General features: G+C 57.8%; 1 protein-coding gene across 3 annotated transcripts in view; it reads right to left on the reverse strand.

The window, feature by feature from the left end:
* Positions 1–9,960, reverse strand: part of Lif (leukemia inhibitory factor) — a 15,925-nt gene extending 5,965 nt beyond the window's left edge. Inside the window, exons 1-2 of one of the 3 annotated variants that reach the window (XM_013520369.1) lie at positions 9,810–9,960; positions 84–204 (exon numbers count right to left, since the gene is read on the reverse strand). In XM_013520369.1, the coding sequence (XP_013375823.1) occupies positions 84–102 (19 nt within the window). In that variant the 5' untranslated portion in view covers positions 103–204; positions 9,810–9,960. Of the gene's footprint in view, positions 1–83; positions 205–540; positions 2,239–2,266; positions 3,206–9,809 lie in introns of those variants that run through there. The other 2 variants (XM_005396246.2, XM_005396245.2) reach the window with 2 other exon arrangements.
* Between the last annotated feature and the right edge of the window lie 3,085 nt (positions 9,961–13,045).

The raw sequence follows: 13,045 nt of genomic DNA on the forward strand, positions 1-13,045 counted from the left end.
CCCGCCGGTGCTCGCCGAGCGCCCCAAGCTCCGCCGCGCCCGCCGCGGGGACGCGGAAGCCGGCGCGGGCCGGGTGGCTTTACCTGCTGCCAAGACCTTCATTATGGAATGGACTCCAGAGGGCCTTGGAGGAGACCTGAGATGCCGGCCGTTTTCAGAGGTTCATGCTCAGATGGGGAATTTGCCTGATTTATATACTGGAGCCTGTGTTGTAAGACAGAGAAACAGCTATATTTAGCCGGGATCCCCGGTCCAGGAAGTTGTTTGAGGTGCATCATAGGAAATTATGAATGGAAGAAAGTGAGAGTGAAGGGGGGTGGGACAAGTGAGGGAGGAGGGTGGGGAGGGCAGATTTTTTTCCCTCTTCTAAGAATTTGATTGATAAAATTATAATGAAGTCGTCAAAAGAATGAACGCCCTGTGGTTTTCCTGAGAGGCTTGCCCTGGGCGCCGTTTGAAGATGGGCCTGCTGGGGATGGGGCCCCAGGGCCTCAGTGGGGGTCCCTCCAACCGGGGGCAGCCCAGGTGGCCCTGACTCACCTGGGTTGGGGGAGGTAGCAAGACTGGACCGGCAGGTGGAGGCTGACGCTTGTGGTCCCTGATGGGGGGCTTTAGGGGTCAGTGGGAGGACACCGGCTGAGGCTTGGCTGAGAAGAAGGTTCCAGGAAGAGGGGCTGGAGCCTGGCTTGGACTTTAGACAGTAATAAAGCAGAACTGAACGTGGGCGCTAGAAGCCACCTAAGAGGTGGCCTTCTCCAACCTGCCCGTTGCCACTGACCAAAGAGGGGCTCCAAAGGGAACACACACAGGGGTCCCAGAAAGTCAGGCCCCTGACCGCCATCAGTACACCTGCTCTGCTGACCACCCATATCTATGAGGTTGGGGAAGGAGCTAGGAAGATATTGGGGGGGGGCTATGACCTGCTTTTGGAGGAGAGTGTGGGGAGGAGCTCTGCGAAAGACCGTTCAGCATTACCATTCTGAAAGGGTCACCTGAAGCACAGACCAAGGGATGTTTGGCAAAATCACACCCAGGCTTCTTCCTTAGGATGGCAAAGGGTGTCCGGGGAAACAGAAATAGCAGGCGCCCTAGAACCCCCTAGAAAACCCCGTGGAGGTCAGCCTCAGAACATGATGGCAGCTTCCAAAATGTGCTTCTGGAGTCTCTGAGACAGTTCTGGTGTCCACTACGGGCAAGTAGATTGGCGAGTACTTGAGGGGCAGTAAAGCATGGTAGGGACTAGAGCCAAAAGAGCAGAGAGACTCCTCCTCAATAAAGAGCAGAATAAAAAAAAATAAGACAGCATAATACATCTGGAGCCATGCTGTCCCTAAAGCTACCGGGTCCCTCTATACCAAGAGCTGTCTCGTTACCTTGAGGACACCATCCCAACCGCCCTGGCTGACCCTGGCCCAAGATCCAGGATGGAGAATTGATTTTTCAAGTCCACGGAGTTCCCGCAGCCTTGCCTAACCCTTGTCTACCGTCTTACCCATTCTCTAAGCTCTCAACTCCCAGCTCTACTCATATCCTGGACCTGCCCAGCTCCTCCCCCAGCCCTGCCCAGATGAGCCCTTGTGCCGCTGCTGTCCCCTCCTTCACACACTCCATGCCCTAGCCGGGCTCCTCCATGGCCTCCTGGCACAACCTCGCATGTGAAGTGATAAAATTGCCCTTCCCAGCTGGTACTTCCCAGCAGGAGGAGGAAGGACAGCCAGTCTGGCACTCTCCCAACACACTTTGTCTCTTTCTTGGGGTGCCGTGGAGGGCCCCATCTGCTGCTTACTCTTCTTGTTCCCCTGCCCTAGGGTTCAGCACCCCCACATCCTAGCACACTCACCCCCACCGTGATCTGACGCGACCACTCAGAGTGCAGGAATTCTGGATCAGCCTCTAGTCCCACCCCCACGCTCCCCGCCGGGCTCACTTAAACCTGGATGCCAAATTCACCTGACCAGAGCTGCACTGTGGCCACCATCTGTGTATCCACCCTGTCCCTCTAACCTGAGCCTTGCAGTAGGTGCTCCCAAGCTCCTAGAAGCTACAACTTGTTCCCCTTTGCCGAGGGTCAGCCCTGCATCCTTCTCAGGGGACCTCCAAACCTTACACTGCCCCGTGAGTCCTCAGACCTCTCTTTAGCCCTACAGTTCACCCCCCCAGTCGCCATTTAACCTCAGCCCTACCCCCAGGAAATGGGAACAGGGTCTGAAAGATTCGGAGCGCTGACTGGCACCCTCCCGTGCCTCAGTTTTCCCTTTCACGATACCTGACTTCATCCATGCTCCCCAAGTGCTCTGGGCTCCTTGGCACCCCAGGCCCAGCCTCCCCCTCCTGTCCATGTCAGGGGACCACCTGCGCTGGGCCTTTGGGGAGAAGCCGGACAAGGTCTTGGAGTCGAGTGTCCGAGAAGAGCCTGCAACGTGGCTGCAGCCGGAGTTTGTTTTCTTCCCTCCCTCTTTTCTGCTGGTGTGTGTGTGTGTGTGTGTGTGTGTGTGTGTGTGTGTGTACACATGTGTTTTCCCCCTGCTCCCTCACGGAAGACATCCTCCCTTATTGGCTGCCTGCTTCCAGGGTCATGACCTGGACCCCACCCTGGAGTGGCAGCCCCAGCCTGGCCCCTTCCAGCTGTGACTTCATCCGCAGCCTCTCTTGCTCCTGCAGACTAGGCCTGCTATGGATTTGACCACCCCCTGGGTGAAGGGGATAGTCAGGGCCCACATAGGACCCCCTCAGTCTGGGCAGGGCCTGGGGTACTGTCCCATCTCCATGCAGAGAGCAAGTCGGCTTCTCTCATATGCCCTTTGGCACATGTAGCCGACCAGCTGGCTTTTTCTGCTGATTTTCACCCAGTATACTCAGTTCTCTCTTAGAATGTCTCTTAGAATGTAACAGCTGCTTATTTTTCACATGGGGAAACTGAGGTTCAGGAGGCAAAGGAACTTAATCAAGGCCACCCAAAGAATCGGCAGTAGAGGCAGACCCAGAACCCAAGCCTCTGGCTTGCAAGGTGCCCGGCAAGTGCAGCAGCACATCGATCTTTGGGGGCGGGGAGGCCCTTCCAGCAGCCCCTTCAGCCCTCATCTGTTCTGCTGGCCTGCGCTTCAAGTCACCAGAACTATCTTATTCCTCACTCTCTGTGGGCTTGGATGGGGTCTGCTAGTCATCTGGACTCTTAGCAGCAACTGTTTGGGGTGATATCCAGAGTAGATGCTAAGTATTTTTTGAAAGCATTTTATACTTTCCAAAAGCTGTGCAAGCCAAATCTCTCCTGGAAAGGAGGTGTGGAAGGCTGGTGGTTTGAAGCTCGGACTTTGGCCTCATTCATAACCACGTTGGAGGTTTGGCTCTGCCGGTTGTGAGCTGTGTATCTTTGGGGGAAGTGGACAGCTGCTGGCCTGTTTCTTCATCTGTAGAATGGGAAGGATGGTGGCTAAGCAGTGGGTTTGCTGGGAGGGCCCAGGGTTCAGCGTGGTTCCAGGCACCCAGCAAGCCTTCTCCGTCCCAGCGTGGATTGTGTTGACTTCCCTGGGGAGGAAGGATTCTTGTCACCATTTTACAGATGAGGAAACTTTGGCCCGGGGCTAAGTGCGAAAATGGGAGGGAGAAGGCACATCTCTGTACTGCACAGCCTCCAGCTTCAGGGGAGCTGTGGACAGATCAGGTGGGGTTGGCATGGCAGTGTGCTGGCTGTCTTTGTGCTCCCCCACAAGCCCTGAGCTGGGGCAGCTGCTGACCCGGCCTAGCCACCCCCAGTAGCTGATTCACCCCCAGGCCCCATCTGAGAAGGATGGGGACATAGCTCAGCTCTGAGGGGCTTGAATCACCAGCCGCCCCCTGCAGAGCCCCCCTCAGGATATGGGGGCAGGGCCAGCCCCCCCTGCCTGTCTGTCTCTTTCCTGGGCCCCCAGGGCACTCAAGAGAAGGCTGCATGGCAGTAGTTACTGACAGGGGGTGGCAGGGAGTTACCCTCTCAGCCAGGCATCCTGTGTGGGCAGCCAGCAGCCGTTACTCAGCAGGTAAGCAGTTCTCTGGGCATCGGGAATTCCCCAAGACCAGTGACCCAGATACAGAGTAACCCCCACTGCCCAAGCCAGCCCCCCTCATTCCTCCCCCCTCCCCTCCCTCCTGCCCAGCTGTGATCTCAGTTCTCTGAAACCTAGACCAGCCCTAACCCCTGGCCCGGATATTTCCACCTAGGAAAGGAGCACAGAGTTCTCAGATGCGCTTGAGGGGCTGAGGACTTGGTAGCCAGAGAGTGTTTCCCAAGATCAAGGCTGGGGACAGGTACCAGAGGAGACAGGAGAAACTCAGGAATTCCTGGCAAGCCCTGGCAATTTGGTGTCCTGTCCAAAAAGGCAAAAATACCTCATTATTGGATACTTGAGAAGTGAGGGCATAACCACCTGTGGCCCCAGCCTCCACCCTACAGCACCACGGAGCTATCTGGATACCTGGAGTTGGTGGATCAGCTTTGGGCAGAGCAGGGCTGGGCTGGCCGTAGTGCCAGGTGAGTAAGGGTATAGCCTTATACCGAAGCAGACTTGGGTTCAAATCCTGCTCACACCACAAACCGGTTCTCTGGCCCTGGGCAACTGACTTCTCTCTGAGCCCCTATTTGATCTGATAATGAGGATGCCTCAGCACCAAATGAGGTTGCCCTGGGGACATTAGCTGGGAAATGCAGATAAACTGCCGGACATGTAGACTTAAACCACATCCCAAGTCAGGGGCTTGGGGCAGGCCTGGGTGCAGAGGTGGATGCAGAGAGGTCTGAGAGATGGGCAGGGAGTGGCCTCGGGGTCCTCCCAGCACCCAGAGCTTGGTGCGGGTCCTGGAGCATCCAAGGGCTTCTCACCCTCAGCAAAGATAACACATTACCCCCACCCCCACCCCATGGCCCTGGAAGCCCAGACACACTGAGCCTGTAATCTGCCCCTTCCTGCCCTCACCCCACCAAATCTCTGGCAGTGACCAGCAATGCTCCCCAGGGCCACAGAGGAGCCAGAAGCCACTCTGGCCTCCTGCCAGCTGCCCCCAGCATCACCCTGACATTTCCCGACTGGTTCTGCGTCAGGAATCAACCCCCTGGAGGTGAATCAGAGTGACTGCATTTTTTTTTTCTTCATTTGTGATAGAAATTGCAAGGGAAGCAGCAACCCACAGAGCCCGCTCATCAGCAGAGCAGACAGCTGACCATGGCACTGCGTAGGGCCCAAGTGTCACCCAGCCTGGGCTCTGCCCTGGGCATCTCCACCTGTAGGATGGGTCACTGTCTTCCTTGCTCACAGTGCCTCAAGGTGGTGGCATTTGGACTTGGTGAGCGCTTTTACAACCTCTGAATCTCTAGCCTGAATCACCACAGGCCAAAGTGGAGAGCAGTGTTTTCACATTATAAGTCTCTCCCTTCTAGTGGATTGTGGGTTCAGTTTAGAGAGTTTGAACCAGCACTTTCAAAAAGGAAATGGAACAGCAAAATCACTTGGCATCACACAGAGAGAGGGCAGGCGTTGTTCTGTGAAGCACCCCCCTCCCCCGGGTCTCTATGTGTCTGTGTGTTCATCTTCCGGTAGCAAGGTGCAGTACGTTTCTTGCTGTGAGTCACAGTCAAAACTGTGAGCCACTGGTCTCAGTGATAAAAACCAGTGGGGCTGAGTGACTTGCCCAAGGTCACTCCGCAGTTGGTATTATGGTCCTCCTGTCACCTCAGGTACCACCTGTTCTAACTCAGGAATGGACCAGAGGTGCAACAGGCCAAGACGGGATGGTATGGAGCAGGTACCCACAGTGGGGACAGAGGCCTGCGCTGTAACAAAGGCCCTCCCAGAGCCCAGCCTCTCACCATCCACTCCGCTCCCCACCTCAGGCTCCGGGGCTCCCTGCCTTCCCCTGCCCCACCTGGCCTTTCCTCACTCTGCAGCCGGAGGGCTTCATCCCCACCGAGGGGTAGGCGTGGGAGGAGGAAGTGGCCACAGCCCAGCTTCCCAGGGGCCCGGCCCAGGTCCAGAAGCACCCTTGGAGTCCCACGGGGCTGGTGGCAGGCCTCCGTCTGTCTGTCCATCTCACTGGGTCTGAGTGGACATCACTTTGTATTTTAGTGTGCAGTGAGCACTAGGTGTGTCTCTGCACGTCTCTGCCTGGCCTTCTGTGTGTGCACGTGTGGGTGTATTTGTTTGCACTGCCTGTGTGTGACTGGGACAGAGCCAGGCTGTACACACCCTGGATGACGTTGTGAGCTCTCTGTGTGGTTGTTTGAGAGAGGGAGAAACAGAGAGACTCACGCCTGAGTGAGTCTGTGCAGAACAGCGGTCTCTGGGCACAAGGGCCGGAGGGTGGAAAGGCGTGCCTCTGTGCACGGGTGCACGTCCGTGTGTCCTTCTGTGCGCTTCAGCGTGCATCCCAGAAATCATTGCTCCTGGTTGTCCAGCCCCCGCCCCTGGGAACCATGTGGCAGCCTCACGTCACAGGGGCCACCAACAACTTGTTTCCTCCCCACCCGCCCCGCCCCCCACCTCGCCCTGGCCACCCTGACTCTTGGCTCAGGGACAACGCTGATGTCAGAGCCGAGCTGACAGCTTCCTTCTCCCACTGGATTTTCCAAAAGAGAGACCACAGCACAGCGCCTATTAAGTAATCTCGCTAGGGGTGGGGGATGTGTCACTCAATGATTTCCTGAACAGGAGGCAATAAACAGAACAGGAAGCAGCCAGGGACGCACTTGGCCTGCAGCTGGCCAGAGGTAAGGGCCCTGGTCCTTTCTCTTTCTGCTCCCCCAGCCAAGCTCACTGGGGCCACCTTGACGGGACCAAGAGATGACGTCAGGGACGTAGCTGGGGCCTCTCCCTAAACTGTCCCTCCGTTTCCAGGGGCCCCGCAGAAATGTTCTGAGGATGCTCTGCAGAGGATGGCATTGGGCCTCAGGCCTGGCAATGGTAATAAAACAGAAAGAATAAAGAGGTCCCATCCCACTTGATTTGGGATAGTGGTCCTAAGGGTAAGGAAGTGGAGGGCATGAGACCTGGTAGCCCTCTTTCCTGAGAGGGGAAAATGAGCTCCCTGGAGTGAGGGCAGGGACAGGAGCGGGTAGGGGGACCCCCTCATGGGAGCTGAGAAGAGAGAACCCAGGCGTCCCCTGCACCTCTTGGGCAAACTGCTCTTGACGCCTGTCTCCCACCACCCTTGCACATTTGGACCAATAGGAACCTTCCACCCAGCATTGCATCCCTTCTGGGGCACAGGCCAGCACCCACAAGCCCCAAAGACCTCATAAGCCGCTCTCCTGCTCCCCCAAAAGCCGATTATTGCAGTGTTTACCAGCCCCCAGACGATCTCCAGGCCTATCCTGCCCATGCTCTGTGGGAGGTACTTGGACCCTCCTTTGACAGGCATGGAAACTGAGGAACAGTGAATTGCATGGTTGGTCCAGGGTCACACAGTGTCTAAAGCCCCCTGCCCCACAGAGCCCAATCCTCCCTGACACATCTAGGGAGGACCAGGTGTCGTCTGGGCAGCCGGGGATGCTCACAGCAGCAAAGAACTGTGGAGGTCGCTGGGACAAGTCACCTCCAGGGAGTCCCTTCTTCGGCCTGGCCAGGCGGCTCAGCTGCTTATCAGCTGCAAGGCTCCATGACACAATCCTGCTCTGATCTCCTGCCCAGCCAGGCCTCCACCCCCACCCCACCCCTGGACCCCATTTCCGTTTCCTCCCCTCTGGGTGGGACCCATGCCTGGCCCTGGCGTCACAGTGGGCCGTCCAGGCGTCCGCCAGCCCCTTAACTATTGAGGCTTCCTTGCCTCCGCTCTGGCCAGCAGCTGGCGGCGGTGTAGAGGGAGGGCCGTGGACCGTCCCAGCCTCCGTGTCCTTGCAGAGCCCACCTGCCTTTCCAAGCAACTCAGCTGAGAGGGAACTCGGTGCTCATCACAGCCTCTGTGACCTTACTGTAGCTGCTTGTGAAGTTAGGTGATAAGGCCACATGGCAGAGGCAAAGGGGCAGCCAGACCCTGGGTCCAACGCCAGCTCTGCCACTCACAGACTGTGCCACCTCACGCAGGTGTCCTCACCACCCAGACCTCAGTTCTAACATCAGCAAATGGGGGGAAAGAGCGCTGTCAACCTGAGGCATCGCCCCCTCTGGGGAGCCTGGCAGGCCCTGAAGCTGTGCCTTTATTATTGATATTATTCTCTTCACTGGTACGGTTTCAAAAATGTCACTTTTCCAAAACCACAAAGCATATTAGTGGGCATCCTCAGTGGGCAGCTTGCCTCTGCCGGACTCCCAGACAGATGGGAGGCCTGAGCTGCAGTCGGGGCTGGCTGGTGAGGAGTCCAGAAGGAAGCTTCCCTGCACAGATCAGCCTTGAAGGATCTAGGGAAGGTTCTAGAAGGCAGAGAGTGGAGTGGGGTGGCCTGGGGTGAGGGTAGAGAGGACCTCCCAGGTTCCCTGGAAGGCTCTGTTCTGGCATCCCTGCTGAGTCCTCTGAGCGGCTCCAAGCCACGGGCAGCAGCGCCCCCCACTGCCCAGCGGGCGGCAGACACTGCGCCCACAGTCAAGAGCCCTGGGCCTGCTCAAGGGGTGCCTCCCCTAGGGCGGGAGGGGCGGGAAGGACTGGCTTTGGGGATTTGAGGAAGTGAGAGGGGCTGCCTGAGGCTGGGAATGGGGCGTGAGGGTCGGGGGCAGAGGCCCTAGCGGGAAGGGGGAGTGCGTGGCTGCGCCCTGCCCAGCACCTGGCGGAGGAAGGGAGCGAGGACCCTGAGCACTGGCCACGAGGGGGCGCTAAGACCGTGCGCAGTGGGCAGAGGGCACAGCGCAGCTCTAGGGGAAGGACGTGGGAACAGCTTCCTAGGACTCCTCCAGGCGGGAATTATGCCCTCCGTTTTATAGAGAGGCAAACCGAGGCCCAGAGAGGTGATATGAGCTGCTAAAGGTCAAACAGCAAGAAGCAGGAACTGAAGTGAACCCGTGAGTATGCACTGCAGCGCCCAGACTGGTAGGCTCCTCGCTGACCAGCCACAGCCCTGCGCTGCCCAGCACCCAGGTTGCCCCAGCGTCTGGAACCAGAGCACACCTAGGGGCGGTCGCCCATCCTCCTGTAATCCCTTGCAGGCGAGACCTGCTGCCGGAAGACTGAGGAGGGCCCCTTCCCCAGGCCTAGGGGCCGAGCCCCCTGCAGAGTTCTGTGTGGAAGTTGCTTACAGGTTTCCTTGCTCTCCACCCCGGCTGGGCCCCCTTTATAGAACGAAGGAGGCACAGGGAAGTCAGGCCCTGCACTAGCCCAGGCCAAAAGCAAAGGGGCCATAACTTGACAGATTGCACACTCTGGAGCTTCTCACGAGGGGCCCCCTGACCCACTGCAGCCCCTCCTGGAGGGAGAGGGAGCCTCTGATCCCCCACCCCATCTGAGGGGCTGAGAACTTTCCACTGCTCTGGGGAAAAGGGAACTGACAGTCCCTTCGGAATCCAGAAATCAAGACTCCCAGAGAGGTGTCTGCTCAGAAACACACAAAGCCAAGATTTGAACCCAGGCCTCCCTGTCCAGTGCTCTGTCCTCTGCCCTTTAACCCATCGAAGATCTCTAACCCTTCAGGTGGCCATGAGACACTTTCACAACTGGTCCCTGCTATTTTTCCTCCACATCCTCTGAGAGGTCCGGGGCGTGTCTTACAATACCATTACGCAAAGGGGGACACTGAGGCCCCGAGAGCTGCATGGGTCCCCAAGCAGCCCATGACGCAGAGGGAGGGAGTGATGTTGGCCCAGATTGAGGATAAATTTGGTGTCCATCTCACAGTCCTGCCCACCAGGGAATCCTACCTTGTTCTCTGCGCCTGCACTCGGCCCTCAGAATCGGGAAGGACAGACGCCACGTCTTCAGGGGGACACCATCATCTTCGGGGCCGGGCCCCTCTGCTTCCCTCTCCAGCCGAACCTTCTCTGGTGTCAGCTCCTCACCCCGCCCCCCGCATGACTTCCCGTCCAGGGCCGGTGGCCCCAAAGCTCCCCCCACTTCTACCCCACCCCCAAGCTGAGGGCCAGGGACAACAGGGGCAGAGAACCCCAGTCATACGCACACTTCCCCCAGACTGCCTGGCTCAGGTAGGAGGTTAGGGTCGCCTGGATGGCTAAAGGGAGAGTCCAGACGTGGGGAGGGGGCGTCCCTCTGCCCCATGCCCCTGCCCCGGCTGCGTGGCAAGGCCACTGTGGCCTGAGTCACGACTGACTGGGCCGCACCCAGCCTGCCTGGGTGACCCGGGCCAGCATAAGGCGATGACTGGGCCGCCCTCCACATGACCGGCTGGGGTCGGCCTTAGGTGTTTTGACTCAGACCTGCCATAGGCCGTGTGCACCACAGCCGTCCTCCTCTTGTCTCTGTCCCCAGAAGAGTCACAGGACTGTAGTTGCCCCCTTGGACACAGTGGCCCCCGCACCATCACTCCCGGCCCCAGCACCCACCTCAAAACCAGGGAGCCAACTGTCCCTCTGATCTGCCCTCCAGCCCAGGCTACAGGGCCCCACCTGCCCAACCCCTGTCCCTCAGAGACCTTCGCCCCTCCCCGAGGCAGCCCAGCCCTTGGGGACGCCCGCCCCAGGAAGCAGCGAGCTGGCTGGCCGTGCCAGGGCCTCCCGCTGTGACCATGGACTGTGACCTTTCCTCGATGCTGGAACAGGGGTTCTGGAGACATCCTGGGTCCCAAGCCTGGTGTGGAGAGGGGGAGACTGTAATGGGGACAGGGACAAAGAAGAGAGCTGTAAAGAAGGAGAACCCATAAAGAGGGAGAAAGAAAGAAACATTGTTCACATACCTGCCTAGGGACAGTGCTAACATCAGCATCCTGGCTGTGTTATCTTCCAGGACATCTTTATTATAGCTGGGAGGTGGCCCAGCTTAGCCTCACTGTACACAAGGGGAAACTGAGGCTCGGGCCCAGGCAGATTATTGGGGAGACTAGGGACTTGAAAGTGGATCCATTTTTCTTAAGTCTAAAGGACTTTCTCATTCCTTGCTTCTTCACAAAGAAATATCACATTAAAGCTGGAACCGGGCTGGTAGAGCTCTTACCTAGCAGGCTTCAGGCCCCGGGTTCAGTCACCAGCAATGGGGGCAAAAAAACCTGTGACAGCAAAAGATGGGGATGCCGATCTTGAGTCTGCAGCTCAAGCTGTGAGTTTTTCTGTGGATAATCAACCAATGCCAGGACACCTTCTCTGCCTTTTTCCTGCAGTTCCCTGCCCTCTAGGCCCTCTGTCCTAGGGAACACTGTGTGTGTGTGTGTGTGTGTGTGTGTGTGTGTGTGTGTGTGTGTGTGTGGGGTGTGTGTGTGTGTGTGTGTGTGTGTGTGCGTGTGTGGTATTACCGAGGATTGAATCCGGGACCTCTCTACCACTGAGCTACATCTCTAGCCCTTTTTAAATTTTTATTTTGAGGCAGAATCTGGCTAAATTGTCCACACTGGCCTTGAACTTGCAATCCTCCTGCCTCAGCTTCCTGAGTGCTGGAATTACAGCCATGCACCACCATGCCTGGACCCTGGGGAACTTATAATCCATGTGTAGGACAGGCAGTGTTGACTGAGAGTCTATAAGAATATCCCTAAAGCACTTGAAAAAGAAACAAACAACAACAACAAAAAACGAGCTCTGCGTGGGTCCAGCCGCAGGACCACACCAGGAGCCCTTCGTCTTCCTGAGCTCGGTGCCGGCTCACCGCTCTGTGTGACTGACTTGTCCCTTCACCCAGGGAACATATTTATTTGCATAGATCTTCCAGCGGGAAACATGCCTTGTAGGGACTCAGCTCAGCTTGTGGTCAAAAAGCAGAGCCCTGACCTTGTGCCTTTAATGGCAGATGGCCGTGGGGATGCAGTGACATAACCATTTTACACTATGAAGGGTGGAGGTCATCAGAGAAGGGCTCCTGTGCAGGACAGCTGAGACTCCACAAGTGGCCCCTGCAAGCTGCCCGAAGCCCCAGGGAAACCCCTTGGTGGGGCAGAGGGATGGAGGATTTGAATGACGGTGTGGGGCGGGAGGTCAGACTGTTGGGATGCGCTGGGGATTTCTAAACCAGGAGCAGGGCCTGGTTGGCGTGGTGATAGGGCGAGCGTGAGAGCAGCCGGGCCTGATGACCCACGTGGAGAGGAGAGGCTGTGAGGGAAATGAGGGCAGCCTGCGATTCTGGAGCCTTGGGCTGGGGCTGGGGGCAGAAAGCAAGTGTGGGGCTTGGGGGAGGGTGAGTTCAGCTTCAAGGTGCCCCGCGTCCTCCTGGGGCCAGGAAGGGGATGGATCCCTTCTGGGGAGATGATCGTCCTGGGGTTGGTGGTTTGGGGTTACCTGTAACTGTGACTCGTCCTCGGATGCACTACAGAGATGACAAGTCCTCAGAGATGTGGCTCCCAGGCCCCTCCCTGGAGACTAGAGCGCCCTCATCTGCTTCCTGGGGACAAGTGCTGCTGCAGTTCGAAGCCAGCTCAAACACCCCCCCTGGAGAGCAGGGAGCTGAGAGCAAGCCAGGGCTGCAGGAAGCCAGCCTAGGATTCCTCTGAAGACAATCTCTGCTCTCTCTGAGGGCAGCCGTGGTGCACACCGCAGGGATGGCTCCCATTCCGCTCCAGGAAGCTGAGTGTGCCAGGCTTTCGGTGCCTGCCACCTCTCACCCGTAGCTTCCCAGAAGCCCAGACCAAGGAACCCCTCCTTCCTTGCTGGGATGGGGTGGCTATGAATGACTCCAGCCCCCTGCCACTGGAAAGACCCGGAGGTGGGGGCAGCCAGGGCATTGGGATGGCATCTGTAGTACTTCAGTCTACCCTATTGATTGACACAACAGCCTCTCTTTTTCCTTTGGCCTGGGTGGCTCCTCGCTGAGCTCCTACTGTGTGCCAGGCACTGCCAGGTGCCGGGGCCAAACGGGGCAAGCAGAAGGTGGCTGTATCCATGGCAGCTCCAGACCAGTATGGGAGGCAGCGAGGAATGCAGACACCGTGGGATGGGTGTAACCAAGTTGCTGGGCTCGGACCACGGGCAGGGGGAAGAGCTGCCCCGGATGCACCCTT

The sequence above is a fragment of the Chinchilla lanigera genome, unplaced genomic scaffold (genome assembly GCF_000276665.1).
Source record: "Chinchilla lanigera isolate Chin_1 unplaced genomic scaffold, ChiLan1.0 scaffold00054, whole genome shotgun sequence".
Lineage (NCBI taxonomy): Eukaryota > Metazoa > Chordata > Mammalia > Rodentia > Chinchillidae > Chinchilla > Chinchilla lanigera.